Source organism: Lontra canadensis, unplaced genomic scaffold (genome assembly GCF_010015895.1).
Source record: "Lontra canadensis isolate GAN:19392208 unplaced genomic scaffold, GSC_riverotter_1.0 scaffold129, whole genome shotgun sequence".
In the NCBI taxonomy this organism is placed as follows: Eukaryota; Metazoa; Chordata; class Mammalia; order Carnivora; family Mustelidae; genus Lontra; species Lontra canadensis.
In genome coordinates this window covers 517,919-543,769 of record NW_022631123.1, presented here as the reverse complement: position 1 = coordinate 543,769, position 25,851 = coordinate 517,919, and the positions used below count along the sequence as shown (strand labels likewise).

At 33.4% G+C, this 25,851-nt stretch overlaps 1 protein-coding gene and 1 pseudogene across 1 annotated transcript in view; one reads left to right on the top strand and one right to left on the bottom strand.

Annotated features, from left to right (window-relative positions):
* The first annotated feature begins 1,926 nt into the window (after positions 1-1,926).
* Positions 1,927-11,804, top strand: LOC116857919 (annotated as a pseudogene).
* Positions 2,218-25,851, bottom strand: part of ECT2 (epithelial cell transforming 2) — a 60,704-nt gene continuing 37,070 nt past the window's right edge. The window contains 8 exon segments of the mRNA XM_032842383.1: positions 2,218-2,262; positions 2,264-2,440; positions 3,943-4,089; positions 5,185-5,292; positions 15,638-15,792; positions 17,638-17,776; positions 20,664-20,783; positions 21,135-21,213. Coding sequence (XP_032698274.1) covers positions 2,218-2,262; positions 2,264-2,440; positions 3,943-4,089; positions 5,185-5,292; positions 15,638-15,792; positions 17,638-17,776; positions 20,664-20,783; positions 21,135-21,213 — 970 coding nt within the window.

Sequence of the window (25,851 nt, the reverse complement as noted above, 5' to 3'; positions counted from 1 at the left end):
GTCTATACCACAATTTCCCCATGGTCTTACACTTCAAAATAAAATTCCTTAAACTATCAAACTAAATGAAGATTTGCTAGTGGCTAAAATCACCCAAAATATATGGTCCCTGAAAAAGTAACAAGTATACACCAATAATACCATATTTGTCAAAATATACATTATTTTTTAATCTTTCTGTTCTTATCTCAATTTGCAAAAATATTTTGAAAACATCTCCTTTAACTATTATTCTTGTTAGTGAGGGCAAATCTTTTAAAATCCACACTCTAGATCTTGAAAACATTTGAGAATAAAATAAACTGCAATAGGAGCAGTTAAATAACTACTTCAAACAGCACAGGTGAACCAAGTCCCCACTATTAACCAGGAATCTATGCAGGTGTTTTACTAGTAAGTTCTGTGATATTACTTAATTTCTTCACAAACTGAGATACACAAATAGGTATTTCCAAAAATTCATTCATGGACAATATACAGAGAGATTCACAGCAGTATTTGTCAAACACCAATAAAATTTATTTACTATTGTCAAGTTGCAAAGCTACTAATATCATGAATAACTTAAATTATTGGTCTTCAAATGAAAGATTTGAGCAAAGAGAAAAATTACATCAAAATCAATATAATTTTTTACATGAATTAACTCAAAATATGTAAGAGGTTAATCTTACTCTTTCAAGAAGAAAATCAAATGACATAGTTTTAGTGTTACCTATATATTCTTTCCAGCTTTCACCAAGTGCTTATGACAAGTACCATTTAAGTCAGTTTCTTGAGTATGAAGTGTTTATAAGTTGCTATAAATTAACATTTTTTAAGCTTCATATCAAATGAGTTGTAGATCTGCTTAAAGTATGACTTCTTCTTTCAAAGAAGGAAGGCAGGCTGACAAGGGAGGGAGATGGGATACCCTGTAAAGACAAGACAAATATTTTATATTTACATTTTTCTTTTAAAAAATTATAACATAGTTTAGCATGATGCATATTATTTTACAAATTAACACAACAATTAATTTTAAAACATCCAAAATTCTAAACTCTTTAAATAAATAAAATAATTTAAATTAGGGGAAGGGGAATAGGAAGAAAACATAATTAAAACTATTTTAGCATTTCGAAAACAAAAAAAAATGGATAGGCTAGTTAACTACATATTGACTGAACTGGTTTACTGCTAATAGGGTATTTCTGTGTTACATTAAAGACTGTTTCAGGTTCTTCGAGAAAACTATAAATCAGTAAATTTTTGAGGTAAAAAGACAAACCCTAGTGGTTTCTTCTTAATCATAAAGCAAAATTAAGAGGAGTGAAATTACTTCATGAAAAATAATTCTCTAAAATTAAAGGTCATACAGTCCTACAGTTTTTGTATTATGTGTATAATCCATATATAGGTGTAGGTATATAATTTTGCTCCATATAAAAACTGAGCAAAATAGCAGCACTTCTGATAACAGAGATTATTAAGTTACTAAGCTATCTAAATTTATTGTTTCAGAGGTCAAAGTTAAACATCATAAGAATTTTCAATAATAACAAAGGAACATGTACAAGAACACCAAAAACTGAAGAACAGATATAAATCAAAATGAATTATAAAGAAAGCTACTGCTTTATTTTAACATACATGAATGTCTATAACTAAAGTTAGAGCCAACAAGGTAGCTGGCTGTAAATTCTCATCAACAAGGTAGTAAAATGCAGTATTTAAAGAGCTAGGTTGGTAAAGAATTACCATTCAGGTGGTAACAAAGATGATTTAAGTAGATAGTATGAAATCTTACATTTTCTTCAAGGGAAACGTTTATGATTTGCCATATTAAAAAGCATGAATTTTATATAAATGTCATAAATCTAAGATTAAGAATTAGATTTGGAATAAAAATCTACTTTATATCAAAATTATTACTATTCTTGTAAAATGATCATTTTCATAAATTGGAAAATTTCTAAGGGGATTGATTTTTTTCTGGACGTAAATTACCTAGCAAAAAAATTTTTATGTGCCAATACACAAGGAATCTCTATCAAGCTTAAATTGTTGTGAATTCAAAGCAGTTATAAAGTTGTGAATTCAGAAGTCCCCACCCACCTAATAATGATTCAGTGAAGAAAGAATACTTTCTTTTTTCACAAATACAAATTTCAAACAGCTAATAAGCTCACATTAAACTTTCACGAGGCTTGTTTCCATTATTGCTTGGCATATCTCCTAATTCTTCACAAATGTCAAAGATGACTTGGATAGGACTTTTTTTGAAATTTGAAAAATCAATACTTCCTTCTAGTATCTCTGAAAAACTAGCTCGTGAGGCAGAATGACGGACAGATCGAAACCAGGAGTTTTGAGAGCGCCCACCAGTAGAGTTTGAGCGCTGTACATAAACATGCTTAGTAAATCCAATTATATTGCTTGTGGAAACAGAATGGACAATCTGTTAGAACAGAAATAAGCAATTGAGAAGAGGACATGAAGGTCTTAAAGATATTTTAAGTACTTCTTATTTATATTATCTACATAAAAGTGACAAAACCATAAATAATTTTCTAAAAATTTTCTGTAAAATCCAATTACATTCATTTGAAAAGCAATGCTTATAATAGTTACAGATATATAGATGCAGGATATAAAGAAGGGGCAGTACTTTGGCCTAACTGTATTTTGTCCACTTTAATTCATTTTATCAAATTTCTTTGCATATATTTATATTATCAAGCATAACTTCCCTCCCACTGAAAGGTTGACCTTCCTCCAAAATTTGTGTAAACATACTCATAGGTTAAACTGTAAGTCTCTGAATTAGAGACTGAACTGGCTTTAAAAAATAAATAAATAAATAAGAGTTACTGTGTATGAAGTACCTTATCTATAAATTTCATATAATAAAAGGTAACCATTCATAAAACACTAGGCCATTCACTATGTGCCAGGAACTATTCAAAGCAATTTGCATATATAAATTTATTTAATCCTTACAACTACTACCTTAAATTCATCTAACTGATAGTGAAATTGAAACAGAGAGATCTTTAATAACTTGCCAAAAGTCATACAGCTAGCAAATAGCAGAGCCAGGATTTGAACATGTGAGTTCCAGAGTTCATGTTGATAACCACTATTCAAACTGTCTCTCATTAGATAATCACATTGTGTGTGTGTGTGTGTGTGTGTGTGTGTGTGTGTGTGTTTAGTCCTTATAGTTAACACTATATGGTTAAGTACTTTTAACCTCTTTTCTCCTCAGCTGCAAAAATGAAGGTAAGAGAATAAGAAACTTGCTGAAGGACACACAACTAAGAAGTAACAGTTACTTGCTTTTCTTAACCTTAGTAGATTAGATCAATAATAATTTTACAAAGAATAGATACATCGCTCACATAGTTAGGGACAGTAATAAATGTTAGAAATGTCCCTAATATTAATTATCTAATAATTCTGATATCACTAGGAATTTGAATTATTCAGAAAACATTTAAAAATATTTAAAACATTTAAAAATTTAGAACTATATCATCCTCCACATATGAATTTAGAATCCATATCACCCTCAGTATATTCTACTCATCAGAGAAATAGTTTAAAAACAAAAAACAAAAAACCTCAATCTCCACTGTATTCTTGGAGCCAATCTCCATAAACAGAACCATTTTATTACTTACACTAACGTGAGGGGCCTAAATAAAACATGTACCTTTTCTTAGATTTTTGAATGTATTTCAATCTCAATAAAATTTCATATCAAATTATACACTAAGTATGTCTCTAGTTCATTAAGTGAAGTTTCTCTCAGTTACCTTTACCCAATAAAGAGGCTAAAAGTTTAGAGATTTAAAAAAAGAGAGTTATCAAGACTTCCATCTTCAAAAAGTTCACAAATTCCAGACCAACTCCATAAATATGAATAAGTCTTTAGCCCATAAGATCAAAGCCACTTACTGCTAATGATGATGTGCTAGTCAGACGACTCATTACATGCTGGTCATTGCTGGAAGGACTTCTTCCCTCCACTGAGCTTTGGGATGTCATAAGGGCCCTTCGCAGAGCTCTTTTTGGGGTTTTTGAAAAAGAGAATGCTCTTGTAACCTAGAGATAAAAGGAGTTACAATTAATTAAGCATAGATAAATTTAATACAATTGACGAGGATATAAACAATGCCAAATATACATGACGTTTTTCTACAAATGGTATACGGCAGAATTAGAATTTCTTTGGACAAAACTGTGTGAGAAGATGAAGTACTCTATTGCAGACTATTCCACCATGCACTCATAAAGCACTATAGCCCAAAGGGAGAAAGAAAACAGGCTGGAAAAACCTGGCCTGGGAAATTAGAAACCTGGGTTTTTATCGGATTCTGCTAAAATTTGGTTGTGAAATCTTTAGTCCAAGGCCACTTGAACCTCAAGTTATTTATTAAAAAAGTGAAAGAGCTCATTTGACATTATTCAACATGTTTATCTAGTATACATTAAATGCTGGGAGATACACGATGGTTAAATAAAGTAGAAGGCCTCCCCTCGAAAACAATAACAAAAAATTGTAGATCATGACTGCAAATTTTGCTCGAACTATTAAAATTCTAGTTCTACTTTTAAGAAGTCTCATTACATGGAGCGCTTGGGTGGCTCTGTCAGTTATCTGACTTGATTTTGCCTCAGGATAGTGAGTTCAAGCCCCATATTGGGGTCCATGCTGGGCTTGGAGCCCACTTTAAATGAATGAATAAATACCCCATTGCCAACATTCTTACATAGTCCTCAACTCTGATAGGGTAAGAAGGGAAGTGATCTTCATCATTAGGAAACTAAAACATACTTATGGTCAAGAATAGATCCCAGGTCTCCTGATTCTGTCAGTGCCCATTGCCAAAAAATATCTGAGGCAATATTTAAGATGAATGTACACATATCTACATCTAAACGACCACCAGTACATTTATAGTGAAGCATGGGGCATAGAAGCATCACTATAACAAGAATGGTAGAGATAACAAGTTGTTATAATTACTGAGCAAAAGAATTTGCTGAACTAAAACTATTATCTCTATGTGCCATTTCCTAGAACCAAGAAAACAGCTCTGTTAGACTATCCTTATACTGGTATTTATGGCAATATTATTTTAATATACTCTGAAAAATACATTTTGGAGATATGTTAAATAATAAGCTAAGACTCACCTTTTTTGAAGTCTTTTTAATTGCTCTAGATGCTCTACTCAACGTACTGTCCATATCTTTAGTATTTACTTCAAAGGATTCTGGATCAGCACTATAGATAAGATTCTCCTGTTGAAAAAAATAACCCTTTTTTATTATTTTAAAATAAACGAGTAAAACAAAATAAAAATACACAACTGTTTCTAAAATCAAGGCTCTAAGCACATGGGAGTATATACAAGCTACTCGGGCTTTTTATATGCTTGACATAATTTCAACTCTTAAGTGTACTAATTTAAGGAGAGTAAAAACTTAGCATTCACTAAATGAAAAATACATTCCAAGGACTATGAACACCAAAGCAACTGAAACAAGAACTCAATACAAAATCTTTTTAACAACCTTAAAACCAACAAGTTAGAACCTTAGTGGACATGCTTCAGTATAAAGTCTGCTATAAAACCAACATCAAGAAACAATTTCCTTGAGATTATCTTAAATTAAAACTTAGACTTTTTCCTTTTTCCTTTCTTCCTCAACCAACATCTAGATGGATTCCAAATTGGAGGTTCTGAATCTGTGATCATCCTAGGAGTGCTAATGGATAGAAATAGGAGGTAGGCAACCTCCCTGAAATCCTGTGCAAAATTCTGTGTGTTCATAAATGCAAAGGTCAGTTTTCTGAGGAATAGGTTTGTAGTTTATGTTACATTCTAAAAGGAGTCAAAGAGTTCATATAGGCCAAGAACACTGATCAAAATGAACCTTAAATGAGACAACTAATTTCCAAGTAATCCAAAATATCACTTGCTCAAATTACATCTGGACTTTTCGAAAAAAGCAGGGGAGACAAAATGTTTTTGCATACTCCTATAACCAATTTGCACTTTAAATTTATAAATCTAGGTCATGAATCAAGTTTCCCCACTAGTCTAGCACTATTGAGACTATCCTCCACCACTGTCATTCTGTGGCTAGAGAGAATTTAATACAACCTTGTGAATATTGGTTTTTCTGAAAATGTTCTCATATGCAAAATGTAGAAAATATCTGCATATTTAACCCACAGGAATTATGAAACAAGACAATGCACAGTAGTTCTTTGAAATAAAATGTTAAACCCCCTTGCAAACAAATAGTCTTAAAAATCATACTCTACAGTTTGCTTGTTTTGGCTCTCTACCATTGACATCCACATACTCAGGCTTGATTTTGCCAAAGCTTCTTAAAACAAGCAAATTCACCATGCCTATTCCAGACACTCTCTTTCCACTTTGTCCATTTGCTAAAAGACTGTCACTTAACTAATTCTGATGAGGTAATATTACTTGCAATCATCAGTAATTTTTTAAAATATTAATATTTTTCCTGAGTGTAAAAAAAAAATTCCATTATAGAAATTTTTTTTTTAAGATCTTATTTATTTGACACACAGAGCGAGATCACAAGTAGGCAGAGAGGCAGGCAGAGAGAGAGAGGGAGAACCAGGCTCCCTGCTGAGCAGAGAGCCGGATGTGGGACTCAATCCCAGGACCCTGAGATCATGACCTGAGCCGAAGGCAGAGGCTTAACCCACTGAGCCACCCAGGTGCCCCCACTACAGAAAATTTGAAAGAAAAATTTAAAAATAAGAAAATTACCCACTGTTATGCCCAAGTTTTCATGTCCGAGAGACCACCAAGGAGCCAACACCGATGCAATCACATGAGGGTTTATTTGACAAGCTTAAGCTTGGGCCCAAGTATACCCGACATAGAGGAGTAGGGACTTGGACCCCGAACTGGATTACAGTCAGAGTTTTTAAAGGCAGAGTGGGGGTGGACTCGGCAGTAGATAATTGGGCCACGACTGCTGGCTCAGCAGTGAGGACAAAGGGGATGTTCAGAAGGGCTATCAGGGTAAAGAAGACTGTCAGGATATTGGGAGGCCTGGTTATTACCAAGTCAAGGCCGTTCTCCCGCTGAAGAGGCACTAACATGACGACAATTGGGAGTTTCCTGGTGGAATATCACATTTCTCCTATCAAGTGTTCTTGTTAGTGAGATTTAGGTTTAACTTTGTTTCCATTTTCTTCAGCCTCAGCTTCCTTCAATTTTATAGAGGGGAGGGCGATGTTAGGGCTTGAGGAACTGAGTTACTTGTAAATCTCTAGGACATCTGTAAACCAAGGGAGACTCCTGTCTTGCAGGATTGTGATCTCTGCAAGTTAACTATTTGTTTTTCTTGGCCTCCACACCCACAAGTGTCCTGATCATTTGCTATTTACATTTACACACACTTCTTACGTATACTTTTATATGCAAAAATGTTTTAACAAAATTTGAGTGGTTCTATTCAGTTTTATATCTTATATTTTTCAATTAGCTGTATATTATGGTTTTCAATATCATTAGATACTCAAAGGAATTACTATTAATGAACAGATGATAAAAGTCTCTTCTGATTATTTGAGAATTAATTTGATCATTTCATTATTTTCTAACACAAAATGCCTCTATTTTCTTCTCCTTAAGAAATAAATATCACATCAGAAAAAAATAAAATACTTAGGAATAAACTTAATCAAAGAGATGAAAGACATACATTGTAAACTACAAAATGTTGTTGCTGAAAGGAATTAAAAAATACATGAATAATTGGAAAAACATCCTGTGTTCATGAATTGGAAGATTTAATATTAACATGTCAGTACTACCCAAAGCAATCTACAAATTCGATAAAATCCTTATCAAAATCCCAGCGACTTTTTGGCAAAGAAAAAAAAAAATTTCATGCCAAAATTCATATGCAATCACAAGGGGCCCCAAATAGCCAAGGCAATCCTGGGAAAAAGGCACAAAGTTGGCAGTCTCAAACTTCTTGGTTTAAAAACCTACTACCAAAGGGTGCCTGGGTGGCTCAGTTGGTTGAGCATCTGACTCTTGATTTCAGTTCAGGTCCTGATCTTGGGGTCATGGGATTGAGCCCCATGCCAGGCTCCTCCCTCAGCAGGGAGTCTGCTGGAGAATCTCTGCCCCTCCCTACACCCCACTCTCTTCTCTCTCTCTAAAATAAATGAATCTCAGAAAAAAAAAAATAAAACCTACTATAATCAAAAAGGTACTGTATTGGCATTAAGATATAGAATAGAATGGAATGAAACAGAATGGAGAGCCCAGAAGTAAACCCTCATATAATATGGTCAAATGATTTGACAAGGGCATTAAGATTATTCAATAGGAAAAGGACAGCCTTTTCAACAAAGATGCTGGGAAAACAAGATATCCACAGGCAAAAGAATAAAGTTGGATCCTTACCTTATACTACACACAAAAATTAATTCAAAATAGATCAAAGATCTATATATAAGAACTAAAACTATAAAACTCTTAGAAGATAAGAATACATAGGTCAAAACCTTCAAGATACTAGATTTAACAGTACTATCTTGGATATAACACCATAGGCAGAGGCAACAAAAGAAAAACAAAAAAAAGAGATTTAATAAAAATTGGTAAATGTTGTACAAAAGACTATCAACTCTATCAACTAAGGCAACAAAAGAAAAACAAAAAAAAGAGATTTAATAAAAATTGGTAAACGTTGTACAAAAGACTCTATCAACTAAGCAATCCAACAGAACAGGAGAAAATATACGTCATATAACTGACGTATCTGAGAAGGGATTAATATCCAGAATATATAGAGAATGCCTAAAACTCAACATCAAAGAAAGCAAAACAAGATTCAACATTCACCACCTACAACTACATTTTCTTACAAGTTTTTTAATGGTTTCACTTTTAACTCACGACTCTACCTATAAACTTATGTGGATATGAGGTTAGGACATATATCTAATTTTCCCTACGTATTTAACCAGCTATTGTAGCACCATATGTTAACAATCTTATTAAATTGTTAAAGTACTATATTTATCATGTGTAAGTCTTATTTCAAGGACATTTATCCTTTTAATTGTGCAGTAATGTTCTTATCATTATAACTTTAAAAATATAATGTAATATCTCATAAAAGAAATACAGTTCTTTACTTTTTTTTATTATTGCTTTTTCTTTAAAAATTATCTTTGGAGACATTCTGTCAAAATCCAGAAATTTCCTGTAGGATTTTATAAGAACTACAATGAATTGACATCCTTATGTTAGTCAGCATTCTCATTCAGGAACATCATAGATTTCTCTGCAAAGTATTATAAAGTTTCCTTAAAATAGAAAACTTTCATTTATCTCTTACAAGGCTATTCCTAAATTTATACCAAGTTTTATTGGAAAGAGGGGTCTTCCTTTCCTATACTTTCTAGTTGGTTACTGCCAGCACAGAGAAAAACTACTGAGGGGCAACTGGATGGCACAGTCGGTTAAGCCTCAACTCTTGGTTTTGGCTCAGGTCATGATCTCAGGGTCATGAAATCGAGCCCTGTGTTGGGCTCCACGCTCAGCAGGGAGTCTGCTGAGGACTCTCTCTCGCTCTGCTCCTGCCCATCTCCAGCCAACTGCCATGCTCTCTCATGGGCTCTCTCTCTAAAATAAATAAGTCTTTAAAAAATAAAAAAGAAAAACTATTAATATATATGTATTTATGAGAAACTATAAGAAACAAAGCAGTCAGGACTGTGATTTAAGCTCTGCCTATCCCTGAGTCTTCCTTATCCCCATTCACATACACCTGTAAGGTTCTGCATTAAGATTTCCTACATCTTATAATAAAGGGATCACATTTCCTTCATTGCTGTACATATGACACCATAAACTAATAAGCACAGCTGTAACTTCAGTTTTATGAATTTGATTTTGTTCTCATTTCATTTTCAATTTTAGTTTCATCTGATTTCATTTCAAACTGGCTTTCATTCAATCAACAAATATATATTAAAAATCTATTTGATAGAAGTTTTTTATGTTCTGAGATACAAAAGGAAATTCAGAAAAGGGATGTTTTCACACAAATATCTCTTCCCCCATGATGTTTTGTTTTCAAAATTCAAAGTAACTCATCAATGCTCACTCTAAATTGGTCAACCCAAGACATTTTTAAAAAATTAAATACTTAGGGGATGCCTGGGTGGTGAAGTCAGTTAAGTGTCAGACTTTCAGTTTTTGGCTCAGGTCATGATCTCATAGTTGTGAGATCGAGCCCCACAATGGGCTCCACGCTCAGCATGGAGTCTGCTTAAGATCGTCTTTCCCTCTCTCTCTGCTCCTCCTGCTCATGCGCACGCTCTCTCTCTCTCTCTCTCTCTCAAATAAATAAATCTTGAAAAAAATTAAACACTGAAAGATCCAATAGAATTAGGTGGGACACAATTAGAAGCTATAGGAGAATTAATTTAATAAAAGTGACTAGTTACAAAACTAACATCCATATCAAACATTAACCTACATACAAAATAACTAGAAAACAATTTAGCTAAAAGATCTCATTTATGAATAGAATTATAGATAGAAAATTACCTAAGAATACATCTAACCAGAAATCAATGTGTCTACACTCTTTTTTTCTGGAAAGATAGATGAAACTGTCAAAAGTTGCACTGCTGAAAAAAAGACTAGTGGGACAGGTGCATATATTTTACTGGAGTATACTTCTGTCCATTTGATTTTTTCTTACGTGCAAATATTATTTTTCGATTTAAATTAGAGAGTAAAATTCACAATATGAAAATAAAATGAAATCCCTAAGTAGTTGCTAATAAAGAAAAGAGATATTTTCCTATTGCTATCTTAACTATTATTAAGCATATAATAACAAACTTTGAACTGAAAAGAGAGCAGATGGCTTCCTGTTTTCTCTCAACAAACAAATAAACTACTTCTAATTTGGTTAGGGTAGATATAGGAGGTCTTTTACATTTCTAGAAGCTCTGGGTTCAGAATGCCTGAAAGAGTAAGCACCTAGCTAGCTCTAGCGGCTGAGAAGACATATAGCTGTTTGCTAAGATATAAAGATGGAAACACTTCCTTTAGTTCTCTCTACACAGAGAAAGGTAAATAGGGCAAATCACAGACAAAAATGTAAAGTAGGAGAAACTCTTCTTTATTATTCCAAGGTTTTTTTCTACTAGTCTTGTCTTATTAACAGTTCCCATTCTCTCTATTGCAAATATTGAAAAAACTTACTCTGGGCGTACAGTTGTGACCTGGTCTTTCCCCAAGTTTTTCCTCTCTCGTCCCCACTCAGGCTTCTCTGACAGGCACTTCTGCAGAGGATTGGATACTGAGACTGTCTAAAGCCACAGGGAAATGGTGGGAAATTCACCATAACCATTGCCAGAAAGAGTGATTTATGGCTTTGTTCTTTTCTTAAGCTCTCAGCTTGGCTTCATACTATATCTTGTGTGAGCTTTTTATTCCTGAATCTTGGCTAAATTCCTCAGGCTTAACCTATTGGCCTCAAAAATACTAGGCAATTGCACTACTCATCTACCTCCTCATTACCATAGTAATCGGTTATGTACTCTTACAAATCTGATGAGTACCTCTCTACTCAACTCCATTTATACAATCCCAGGCAACTATGCTAAAAATCAACAGCAGAAGAAATACCAAGAAGACACCAGCCCAACCTTAAGAGATATTCCTATTAGTGAAGTAAATTAAATGTTCTTTCTTGCAGCCAAAGAACTTTATGTCAAAAAGTAAATTGTATGAAGACTAACATCAAGCATTTAAAGTTTTGATGAAATAATTTTGACCATAATTATTTTTACTATCTTTTATAATACCTAACACTGAAATGTAAAAAAAGTTGAACTTAAGTTCCATTGATATTATAAAATGTTCTCGAATATTAGAAATAGAGTAAATAAAATACAGCATAACCACTTACCAGACTTTTTAAAAAGTAATTATCAGTAAAAGCAAAGTCCCTCCAAATAAAAACTTTATTCTATTCCTCTAAATTAATCGTCCAAAAAAAACTTTACTCATCTAAATTTCCAAAATAAAAATAAAATTTATGCTAGAACTAAAACTCACTTTTAATAACATACTAATATAATTCTAAAAACATTTCATGATTTACTCAACATATCTCAAGGATTAAAGGCTAGAAAGGGAAGGAGGTCTTCAGTAAGCCCCAAATTCACATGTACCTAAGACTCATTCTAAAGACAGATCTGCAAATTTTAAGATTAGAAAGTAGTAATTGGGGGCGCCTGTGGGGCTCAGTGGCTTAAGGCCTCTGCCTTCGGCTCAGGTCATGATCTCAGGGTCCTGGGATCGAGCCCTGCATCGGGCTCTCTGCTCAGTGGAGAGCCTGCTTCTTCCTCTCTCTCTCTCTCTCTATTTGTGATCTCTGTCTGTCAAATAAATAAAAAAAATCTTCAAAAAAAAAAAAAAAAGAAAGAAAGTAGTAATTGATTTCTCCCAATGAGAGACATATTAATTTCAGGAGAAATTAAATCTCAGCTACAAATTTATTCATGGGTGTTAATTCAAAAGAAATTTTCCAGCATTTCTGACATCTTGAGCTAATGAGCCCACACACTTGAGTTATCAGACCCTTTTTTCCTTAAGCTCTCCTCTCCTACTAGTCTTCAAACACAGATGCTAAAGAAAAAGTAACTAGTATCATGATGCCTCCCCTTAGCTTGTGCGTCAGTGATTTCCTCAAGCTCTATAATCATATTTACAGCTCAGAATGTCTGCTTTGGCCAAATTAAAATAGTACCAATAACAAATATTTATATTAGCAACTTATTATATGTGGCTAATAACCAGCAGAATAATTTTAAGTACAAATCATAATAACTCCATTATAAATAACATTGGCTCAGAAGCACAAACTTATATGTTCCACTTTCAGTCTATTATTCATGTAGCTAGTTCTTAAACTTGTAAACAGAATTTCTAAGAATGAATATTGCTACTGAAAAGTAGCCAGTAGTGATTTGATTAAAATATTAAAACTTGATTTTTTTAAAGAAATCTGAAGAATTAGTAGTAAAAGAACTGAACTGCAGCATTGGGCATTTAATTTTCAAATTACTTCCTCAGTAGGGGTAGTGGAAGAATAACATTGTTTAAATCCACTTGTTAATAAATTATACTTTTGATATTTGAGATTAGAAATCTGCAATGGCTTTAGAAAGCTACTATGTGGCCTTAGGCAATATATGAACCTTAAGAGTACGGACCATACATTTAAAGGCTACATGCTGGCAAGAGACCAAAAATATAAACCCAAGTATTCTGAGAGATAAAACTCTCAACAGATTAAAACTCTACTGTTAAATTCTAAATGAACAGACAATGGGACACCATATCCATGGGGAGAAAAGCTATACAAAAGGGTTTAACCAAGAATCGGAATACCTGGATTCTAATGTAAGCTTTATGTTCTTGTCCCTAATGTCACAGGTAAAATAATGAGATTAGATTAGGTTTCATTTCAGCTTAAAATTTTTAAGTCATTTATAAATGAGCATGAAGAATGAAACAGTACAGAATAAGACAGCTGTATTACTTTGACTCTTAATTAAGTAAGCTCCCATTGTTTAGGTAACCCAAAATTTGTAATAGAAGGACAAAAACTACTGATTGAAAGAATCAAGAAAATTTTATCTTTTACACTGTGTGTGTGTATGTGTGTTTATTTAGAAATCTTCAACAGGCAAATGTTATCAAATGGTAAGATATCAACTCAGGGCTTTTTAAAATTTACTCTGTAGTATTTTAAATGTGGGAAAGAACTCAACTGAAGTCAGTGAGAATATCTCAATTTATAAAATATTTCTTAGTAACAAAATTTCACAACTTGAAAGAATTTTGTGATTTAAGTATAAATCAGGACATAGTTAAACATTTGCTGCCATCTTGTGGCTAATGTATGAAATTTTTCCATTAGCTGTTTATATTTTAGTTCCAGAATTATTAGCCATCCCATGGCTAGTAATTCAGTAGATTATTTTATGGAAATTTTTCCATTGATAGCACTTCAGTATTATGGTTATAAATTTGGAAAGAACTACATAAGCCATCTAGTCTGACATGATAAATGTAGGAGTAATTTCTACAATAGGCAGTCACTATACTACAAGAATCCATTTTGTATATGCATTCTTAGAGAGCTGTGAAAAAAAAAAAAATTCCTCCTAACAATGAGCATTTTGTAAGCTTTCTAACAAAAGCTGTCTCCATCATTTTTCAAGCTAGTACTGTTGTATGCAATAGCCTTCTGTGAACCTTTTTGTGGAACAATCTTTTATTTATAACAACATATTGTTGGCCCATAGAAATTAAAAAAACAAAAACAAAAACAAATCATGCTGGATGAAGTGTTCTGCAAATGACAATTAGGACAAAGTAGTCAATCTCAGGATTTTATTCTTTGGTTTTCCCTGTCAAAAACTGAAATCTCGGGTGCCTGGGTGGTTCAGTCATTAGCGTCTGCCTTCAGCTCCAGTCATGATCCTAGGGTCCTTGGATCGAGTCCTGAATCAGGCTCCCTGATCAGAGGAGAGCCTACCTCTCTGCCAACTTGTGCTCTCATCCTCTCTCTCTTTCTCTCTCTCTCAAAAATAAATAAATAAATAAAATGTTAAAAAAAAAAAAAAAAAAAAGAAAAACATTTAAATCTCCTCCTTATTAAAAAAAAAAAAAAAGGTCTGTTAATTGTTCTCAACATTTAAGGAGGTTTGAGTCAAATATTATCTACTCTATAAACCACTAAAATTATACCTCAATAGTCTTCAAGGTCAGACTTAACTATGATAAAATAATATTCCAACAAGAATGTCCAAGGTAAATTTCCATTATAGTGCTACTGTACTGTAAAAGGGTTGTTTATCAATACATTCTCCTCTATCTATGTTATTTGTACAAGGACGAAAGGGTCTATACCTGTCTATCACATGTCTCTCCCATATATAATGAAGAAAATATATCAAATTATCTGTTAAGGGATCTAGATTTCATCCAAGATCTCCTATAGGCTCTCTGATTTTTGTGAGTCATTTAACTTTAGTAATTTGATTTTCTCATGTATCGGCATGTTAAACTGTGTAAGATAATTATATATTCATAATGGTATTTGATTTTCAGAGGTTGGGTTGAGAAAACCGGATTGGCAACTTGCTGAACAGAAAAAACAACTTGCTACAACTCATCTATTGCTTTCAATAAGATAAAAGACTAGAACAAGATGCCCTCTATTTTACAAACAGCCAGGTCAAAGAGCACCAATAAAAATCTCAGGGTACATCAGAACAAGACCCAAAAGCCTCACTCAGTCAGAAAGGCACAGAAGCTATTAGGCTTTGAGGACCTATCTGTAAGTTAGGGACTCAAAATGTCCATGTGTCTATATTTTTAAAAATCTTTTCCAAAACAACTTTTTAAACCAGTTTTCCTCAATTCACGTAAAACTAAAACTCTCCTACATTCATAATCACCGAGTCATCAGAAAGGTACAGGGTTAGTCTGAATGCATTGCAATGAAGTTAAAACTTTCATTTTAATAGTTAAGAACTTACAGCATCCGCTTTACAAATGGTATTGGCTACATGTCGACATAGCATCTTTAACCAGTTTTCTTTTGGAAGTTCCTCTGATGTCATCTGGAAACTGAGCAGCACATTTGCCCGCTCTGTTGGTGGCCTCACAAGCAAGGCAAAAGCATTATGGCAATCTAAGGTTCCAGAATAAGTATAAACATTAAGTGTTACTCCTTAGAAATGATAGATTTATTCAAGCTTAGTTTCCTCAGAGCAATAAAGTTCCAATAAAATTATCTCTTCTCCACCCTTTTCATCCATTTTTTTTTTTCCCAAGGAGATCCTTCTATCCCTCTATTTTTAATTGGACAAAGAACATCCATATTACATTGAAACACTGGTAAAAATTATAATAGTAAGAACCATGTAAGAAACCAACAATGAAATTTATTGACATTAAGTAGTATTTTCTATGAAATTTAATATTTTCTATGAGATAGTTTTTTGAATTAGATTATATCATTTCTTAGAATTCCTGAATTTAAGTTTTAAATTAAAATGGTATTATAAGATTAATTTGGTAACTTAAATCAAGTTCAAAGAAATAAAATATCCAAATATCAAAACTGTTACAAAATGTTTTTGGACCAAAATGCTAAAACAGAACCTATTTTAAACAATAATTATAATCTCTAAGTCAAATCCAAAAATATGGAGGTGATTTAAATAAATGCACTATTATAACCCTTAATAAATCCAGATTTTGACAACCAAATCAAGATAACAATATAAGTTGCTGTTCAAGTTTTCTTTGTTTCTCATAAACTTCAAAGTCTTCCATTATTAGTGGGCAGGATCAGTAATGGAACCAGCTTACACCATAAAAACATTATGTCTAACATCTAAAATACGGTCAAACACACACATCACTAGATGCCAACTAACCAGATGATACTGGTTTTGGTAGGTATAAACTTTTGGTAATTTCAGGCCTTCAGAGAATCTCCCTAACACTATCAAGCTTGAGTAGAAACTCTCCTTAATATACATTTGACCCATGTTAATTCCACCATAGTTACTTTGGGTGCATTTATTCAAGTACTTCTTTCCTGGCCATATCCTAAACATATTTCTAGCAATGCAGCCATTGCTGACAGGGAAGAAATAAGATGTAGAGTACAGGCAATAGACGTGATTTCTTTTGGATTCTGAAGGAATAAAAGTAAGTTTTGTTGTGGTAAGAGGCTAGATTAGGGCACTATTTTTTTTTTTTTTAACTTTCACATCATTTTTTTTTAACTTTCACATCATTTTTTTTTTAAAGATTTTATTTATTTATTTGACAGAACTCACAAGCAGGCAGAGAGGCAGGCAGAGAGAGGGGAAAGCAGGCTTCCTGCTGAGCAGAGAGCCAGATGTGGGGCTCCATCCCAGGACCCTGGGATCACGACCTGAGCCGAAGGCAGAGGCCCAACCCACTGAGCCACCCAGGTGCCCCTAGGGCACTATCTTGACACAGAACCATTTAAAAGCTACTTTATCCCTTAAGGGATGGAAGGTATCCCACAGGTTGAGAGAGCATTTTCATTTAAGAAAAGTAAGATATCAAGTAGGTTCCTAGAGAAGAGTGGGGATAGATGTCTAAGAAAAATTACAAAAACTAACCAACTGTATTTAAAGATAATTTATCAGTTTAGGAGTACCTGGGTGGCTCAGTTGGATAAGCGTCCAACACTTAATTTCAGCTCAGGTCATGATCTCAGAGTTGTGAGATCAAACCCATGTCAGGCTCCAGGCTCAGTGGCGAGTCTGCTTGAGATTGTCTCCCTCCCCTTCTCTCTGCCCCTTCCCCAGCTCACACGCTAGCACTCTCTCTCTCTCTCAAATAAATAAATCTTTAAAAAAATAAAAATAAAAGGAGAGTTTACCAGTTTAAAACAAAAACAAAAGGAGAGTTTACCAGTTTAAAACAAAAAAACAATTCAAAAACAATGAATAAAATTATTTTCATTTGCCAACAGTTTATCCAGTGAGCATACCTTCTGTTTCTCTTATGTCCAGTACCTTCTTAATTTGAGAAAGAGGCATTAGATGAATATGCTTAAGAGAAGCTGGGGGTCGGGTATGGCCAGGAGGACTCCTAAAAGTGCCAATAACCTTGTGTCGTTTTCTTGCTATCTGATTACAGAAAAAAATAATATGAATGAAAACAAAGACCAAATACATAAAAATGATAATAATCACATAAATTTACATGAGATCCATTTGACAATTAGTTATTCCAGAATTACTCTGTGATAAAAAGCAGAGTTACCATGTGACAAATTCATACAGGCATGTAATTGTGTAACAGAAATGCTCATGTATGTAAGAAAAGAATGTTAAAAAGTCAGGAAAACAGACCAAAGAAGATCTATGCAAAAGGTCCCAAAGCTGTGAAATAACTTAGAAGCACTTTGAGAGGGAACAGCATTGAAGGACAGAGGAATCTTCAACAAAAAGCCTTGAGTTCAGAAAGGGGAATAGTTGCTCTGGATCTTGGTCTCAGGTTCAAAAGATAATCGATTTTAGTTTAAGAGCAGAATTCACAATGATCTCAGATCCTGTACAAGACATTGAAGACAAAAGAGTAAAAAACACAGAAATGGTTCTGGGTCTCGTGATATTTACATACCATTGAGAAAGAGGCAGAGTAAAGAACTAACTAAACAATACATTATGCCAATGATACAAATTATAAACTCAAGGTGCAGTATTAAGATTAACTTTACTTAAACTAGGAATTCCTGCAAGAGAAAGAGATAGGTAAAGTAACTCAGGGGAAGACAGGAGTAAAATCAGAAAGGACCCTGTGATTCATAATGTACTGAATTCTGTGAATTTTCTAAGGTGTTTAATTTATTTTTTTTCATTTCCATGAAAGTCTAGTGTACTATTTTGCTTTTTTAGAAGAACATCTTTTTTGAGGTCACAATCATCATCATGAATGATAAAGTCTGGCTAAAAATGCAAAAGACAGTCAATATCATATTCACACTGAAGCAGAAATAGGATATGGATCTATGTTACATTATCAAATATTAAAATTTACATTAACATAGGAAAAATAAGCAATAAAGATTTTCTTTAAGTAATTTCCACTATAAATCTGAATATACGTTTAAATCAATTTGGCTAAGCAAATAATTTTAAAGTTCATTTTTTTAAAAAGAAAAAACAATAACAAGTACCAATAGTGATGACACAAATGCTAGCACATCAAAGTAAAAATTCAAAGCACAGATAAAATATAAAAAGGAATACATGTCTATAAATCCTCTATCAGCTTAGCTTCAGTAAAACATCAACTGTCAAATTTAAGAGAGGTCAATTTAGATCTTTATCCATTTTAAATGTTTCTAACTTTTATCATATTCTTCACTGCAAATTTGCTAAGGGTTTGGTTTTGTTTTGTTTTTTTTAAACAAGCTAAGGAATAAAAGTTTAGAATTATAAATCTTTAAGTCTAAATTGAATGTTGGGGATAGAGCTGTTTGAGTTAATATGATTCTGAGAGAGAGAGCTAAGATACACAGAACAAAAAGTCAGTGGACTTAAGAAGGTAAAAGAAATACGAAACTGGAATATCACATAATGAACTCAGAAGCTACAGGGAATAACCAATGACAGAAATTAAAGTGGCAGGTAAGTCGATGAGCCAGTTATAGAAAACTTCATGGAATTTGAAGACATATGACCAAAAATTTAAAGTAAACCACAACTCTGTCAAGATTAAGAGGATAAAACCCAGAATAGATTAGCAAAGAAGTACAGACAATGGAGCCAGCTGACCTGGGCACTTCAATAGGAAAAACCGAAAACGCGATTTTAAGAGAAGTTAATATATAGAAGTACTGAGCAACTATGTACAGTAAAACCCCACTGGAAATTGACTTCACCCAGCCCCTGTTCTCCAAAAGCAGGCTGAAGTTCTCCTCATGGGGGTGACAAATAGTTCAAAATTATCTGCCTTGTGATTTTTTATGATTTTTTCAGTTCAGGGTATGGTCAATTATGTATAGTATTTTCACTGTCTTTGTGACATTACTGACCAATAAAAATATCTTTTTTTATTAACTTCACTACAACAAAATTCTGCATTTAACACAAATCAAGTTTTGGTGAAATTTTATTATACCTGTAACTGTGCATGGTTGGTTCTTTAAAATTCCCTTGTATTTTATACTTTAAATAATAATATACATAAGAGGGCAGCACTTCTAGGGAAGTAGAAAAGCATAAAAGGAAGAAGTACAGACTTTAAAGAAAAAGGAAACCCATCAAATCACTGCAGTGAAAGCAACAGCAAGTTACCCAATAACAGAAATGTCAAAAGTCTTCTGGTTAGTATTTGTTTTCAAAATACACAGGTATTTTTTTTTCTGAGATAAAGGAAAATACACATCTTTATATCTTCCATTAGACTGTTTAGTTGTTTAAAAATACTATTCAGAAAAGAATTGGAAAAGCACACAAAGATAATTCAATTTGCCCACATAATTAATATGTGGGAAATACCTGAATAGAGGAGAATTTTAAAATTAAAATCATCACACCCCATCTGATACACCAACCACTCACCCTAAAATGGGCTGTTTTAAGCAAAAATCAGGGATCACAATTCATAGTAGTAAATAATCACATTATCCCACTCATCAACAAAATACAGGCTCCCTCTTCACTTGAAAAATCTACTTAAATTTCAAATTATTTTGTGGATCTTGAACAAACATACATAGAAGCAAGAAGTTCCTAAAATTCTTAACCTAAGCATTTATTAGCATGAAAATAAACTACATTTTTCATTTTGACTTGTATTTTAAGTCATGAAAATTTATCTTCCTAGTATTGGCCTTCTCTAAAAGCAGTCTATTAATAGTATTAAACCAACAAGTGGTCTCAAAAAACTGATTACATTAACTTTACTTTAACTTGTATATTAGACTTCAATCAAAGCTTGGCTTTAAATATTCAGGCAAGTCACATAAATCAGCAGTTTATTATACTACATTAAGTACAAATTTACCTCCAGGCAGTCATTGAAGAGAAAGAGAGTTACTTGCTCTCCTCTGTCACAGGGGTGTTCACCTAGAGAAATTGTTTCAACTCGCTGGACTAAGCTTCGGTGAGAAGACAAAAGATTAGCCTGTATAGATTGAAAGTATTAGTAAAAGAGATCACTTGGCAGTAATCTTTTTAAAGTTACCATTTAAAAGAAAATGGTGCCGGGCACCTGAGTGCCTTAATTGATTAAGCATCTGGTCTTGATTTTGGCTCAGGTCATTATTTCAGGGATCAAGTCCCACGCTGGGCTCTGTGCACAGTGAGGACTCTGCTTCAGATAACTTTCTCTCCCTCTCCCTCTGCCCTTTCCCACCTTCCAGAATAAATAAATTTTAAAAAGAAAAAGAAGATGGTGCCAAAATTCTGTTCATATTTAAAATACGTAATCTAAATAATAAAAATAAATTGACACTCATCAAAAATGAATACTTACTGGGCATCCATCTACTTCATAAACAACATCAAAAATTTGCTTTTGGGCTTCTGTTTTTCTCTTATCCTCGTTAATATGGCTGAAAAATTAATAAGTGTAGTTTTAAAACTTCAACTTTTAAAACTTAATAAAATAGGAAAACTGCATACAAAGACATCTCATGTCATAAAAAAAGATCTTCCATGTGAGTCTATCTTAATTGTGACAACTGAATCAGTTAAGATATTTCCCAACAGTAGCCAACTATATTAAAAAAATTCCATAGAATCCTTCAGAAAATTGTTTTACTATCTTCTTTTATATATTTTTTTCATTATACCCACGATATACTTCCTAAAATACAATAAACCCATACAAACTTTAGGTTAATAGAAGTTCTAAATCTAAGTTCAGTTAAGGTTTTATGTAGGTTATTCCTAAGTCATATGCTAATTATTTTATTGAAACAAAAACTAAGACTACTACTTCCATATAAGATGAATTAAGAAGGAAAGGATACAACTTCCTGAAACAACTAAAAAACCATCAAGATATAAAGAAACAGAGTTGGGGTGCCTGGGTTGCTCAGTTCAGCATCCAACTCTTGATTTTGGCTTAGGTCATGATCTCAGGGTCCAGAGATCAAGCCTGGCTCCACTCCATGCTGTGTGTGGAGTCTGCTTAGGGTTCTCTCTCTCCCTTTCCCTATGCTTCAGTCATACCCCTAACCCCCCACCCTCACCATGCACAGGGTGCTCTCTCTCTCGAAAAAGAAAGAGAGGAAAGGAAAGGAAAGGAAAGGAAAGGAAAGGAAAGGAATGGAAAGGAAAGAGGGGTTGTCAAGACACTAGGAAGTCAATTCTGTGAGACAGGAGACAAATAAGGCAAACCCAATTTAATGCTGTCTATAAAAAAACACACTTTCATATAAATAGGCCGAAAGCTAAATGATAGAAATACTCTACCCAATAACAACAAAATACACATTCTTCTCAAGTGTATATGGACCATTTTCCAGGTTAGGCCATAAAATAGGCCTCAAAAATTCTGAAAGGATTGAAATAACACAAAGCATCTCCTCCTACAACAACAGAGTAAAATTATAAATAATAAAAGGAAATTTGGAAATTCACAAATATGCTGGAATTAAACAGCACACTCCTAAATAACCAATGGGTCAAGAAATCATAAGGAAATTAGAAAATCCTTAGGGAGAAGACAAAAACACAACATACAAAACATACAGCATGCAACTAAAGCAGTACCTATACATTTATAGCTATAAATGCACACATAATAAAAAAAATTTCAAATTAATAACCTAAACATGTTAGGTTATATTGATTTAAGACTCCGCTCTGAGCAATGAGGAGAAAAACAAAGTAAATCTAGAGCAAGCAGAAAGAAAGAAAGAAATCATTGAATAGAAATTACTGAAATAGAGAATACAAAAAATAACTGAAAAATGAACAAAATTATTTACTTCTTTAAAAGATTGACAATATTGATAATCCTTTAGCTAAACTGGCCAAGAAAAAAGAAAAAAAGAAGACATAAATTACTAAAATCAGGAATAAAAGATGGGACAGCACTACCAACCTTACAGAAATAAAAGGGATTATGAGAAAACTATGGACAACTACAAGCCAACAAATTAGATATCTTAGCTGTAACAGACAAATCCTACAAAGACACAAACTATAGAAACTTGCTCAAGAAGAAATTAAAAGTCTGAATAGATCCATAACAATAATTTCAATTAGTGATTTTTAAAGCCTAAATGGCTTCACTGATGAGTTCTACCAAACACCTAAAGAATTAGTACCAATTCTTCCCAAGTTCTACCAAAAACCAGAAGAAAGTAACTTTTCATAGTCTCTAAAGCCAGTATAAGCCTGATACCAAAGCCAAAAGACATCACTAGAAAATTATAGACCAACATTCCAATATGAATATAGACACCAAAACCCTCAACAAAATACTAGCAAACCAAATCCAGCAACATAAAAAAATATACTACCCCAGGAAATACAAGCTTGAGTAAACAAGCAAAAATCAATAAATGTAATACACCACACCAAGAGAATAAAAGGCAAATACTACATGATCACTTAAAAAGACAGAAAAAGCATTTGACAAAATCCAATGTCCTTTCAGGATAAAAACACTCAACAAACAAGAAATAAGTAAGGACTTCCTCAATCTAATAAAAGCAATCTATAAAAGTCCCAAAGCTACCATTATACTCAGTAGTGAAAAACTGAATGCTTTCCCCCTAAATTCAGTAACAGGGCAAGAACAGGATGTTCACTCTCACCACCTCTGTTTAACATTGCAGTGGAGCTTCTGGCCAGGGCAATCATCACATGAAAAAATGCTCAACATCATTTGTCATTAAAGGAAACACAAGTCAAAACTACAAAGAGATATCAATGGATATACACATCTATTGAAATTTCACAAATTAAAACAACTAACATCTGAGAGTTGGTAAGGACATGGAACCACTGAAATTCACCATATACTGATGGTAGGAATGTGAAATAGTACAACTACTTTGGAAACAGTTTGGTAATTTCTTAAGTTATACATACACCTACTAGTTGACCTACTCATTCCTCCCACTAGGTATTTATCCAAGAGAATGGAAAGCATATATTCATACAAAGACCTGTTCACAAATATTCATACCAGCTTTATTTGTAAGAGTCAGAGATGGGGGAAACAATCAAAATGTCCACCAACACATGAAAGCATACATCAGTTGTGGTACAGCCATACAATGGAAAACAATAATAACCAATGCACTACTGATATGAGCAATGACCACTCTCAAAATAATCATGCTGAGTGAAAGACTGACGAAAGACAATATACTGTCTGATTCTAGTTTGTTTTTTTTTTTTTTTTTGGTCTGATTCTATTTAGGCAAAATTCTAGGAAATGCAAATTATACTGATAAAAACAACACCAGTTGTTATCCTGGCATGAGCAGGACTAGGCATGAGTAAACTTTTGGAGGTGACAGAAATTGTCCCTTATCTTGATGGTAGTTAGTGATGGTACCATGGGAGTGTATAAATACCAAAATTAATCAAACTACATTTGAAGCATAATATAGCTTGAAAATAAAAAAAAAAAACACATACATACTAAAGCTACTAAAGCACAGATCTATAACAAATTAATCTGTATAAGCTAAGCATGTGTGGGCATCTGGGTGGCTCAGGGGCTTAACTGTCTGCCTTCAGCTCAGGTCATGATCCCGGGGTCCTGGGATCAAGTTTGCATCAGCCTCCCTGCTCAGCGGTGAGTCTGCTTCTCCCTCTGCTCCTTACCCCTCTCCTGACTTGTGTTCTCGCTCTTAAAAATAAATAAAAATTAAAAATATATGTAAATAAATAAAAACAATAAGTTAAACAAGTGTAACTAATGTTGTAAGAATCTAATCTTAGGAGGGTTTTGTTTGTTTAAATGGCAAGGACTAGTTAATTGGCCTGAAAAATTATAGTTGTTTCAATCAAGCATAATAAGCATTTAAAACCCAAGCTAAATATTCAAAAGTCTCAAGAACTCAGATGTGGTGAAACTGTATTAAGTTTATAAATCAGCATCACAATTCAACACTAAAATAGCAGCTCCTATAACTCAACACTTATTGAAAACCTATTATGAGCATAGCATTCAGGATAGGGATATATTAGAAAGATTCTTAAATTCTCAGAAAGCATAAATAATGTTGAATGTTGAAAAAGGAAAAAATCTTTAATCACCTGTCTTATCAGTATGGCTCATTATCCCTAAAGCAGCCAATAGATACTATTCTAAGGGAGACAACAGGTCAAATGACTATTCCCTACTTAGGTACTCTATAATCTTTGTTTATAGAACATATTATACATAAATACCAAATACTATAAGCTGCCATCAAAATAATACTGGTAAAGTACTCTACACAGCAAACAGGTAGATTGGGCAAATAATAACCTTTCAGTACTCTCTTTTGTGAGGACAAGTTACCACTGACTGTCTACTTCACAGTTTGTTGAAAGGATCAAGGTAAATTATGTGCAGAGTATGTTAAACCATGAAGTGTTGGAAAAAACTATTCTCCTAGCATCAAAATAACAAAGCAAAAGCATGAAGGGTGGCTGGCTGACATATAAAATATAAACATAAGCAAAAAACAAAACACCCGTAACCCTTTCAGCAAAAACAGAAGCTATTATTCATTAATTTGAGCATTATTCTACTGGTGGACCCTCCCTCTAGAGCTAGCAAAGTCTCTAAGAGCTCCTTTTCAAGTATTTTAAGAAACTGTTTCACACAGAAGCACCTCAAGGAATCTGAGAAGTCACTTAAGGAAATGACTTCTATCTATTAAACATGTTGATGACAAAGTCCAAAGAGTAGAAGTGCCCTCACCCTCCTTGAGGCAAAACAATTAATAGCAACAGTTTTTTCTGATTATAATAATTAGGAAAGATAATTTCTGCGGTGCCTGGGTGGCTCAGTCGGTTAAGCATCTGCCTTTGGCTCAGGTCATGATCCTGGGATGAGAGTCCCACATCAGGCTCACTGCTCAGTGCGGAACCTGCTTCTCCCTCTCCCTCTCTCCCTCCCCCTGCTGGTACTCTCTCACTCGCTCTCTTGTTCTCAAATAAATAAAATCTTAAAAAAAAATCAAAATGTAAAATATAAGAAATAAATAAAGATCATTTCTTTTTTCTTTAAGTTT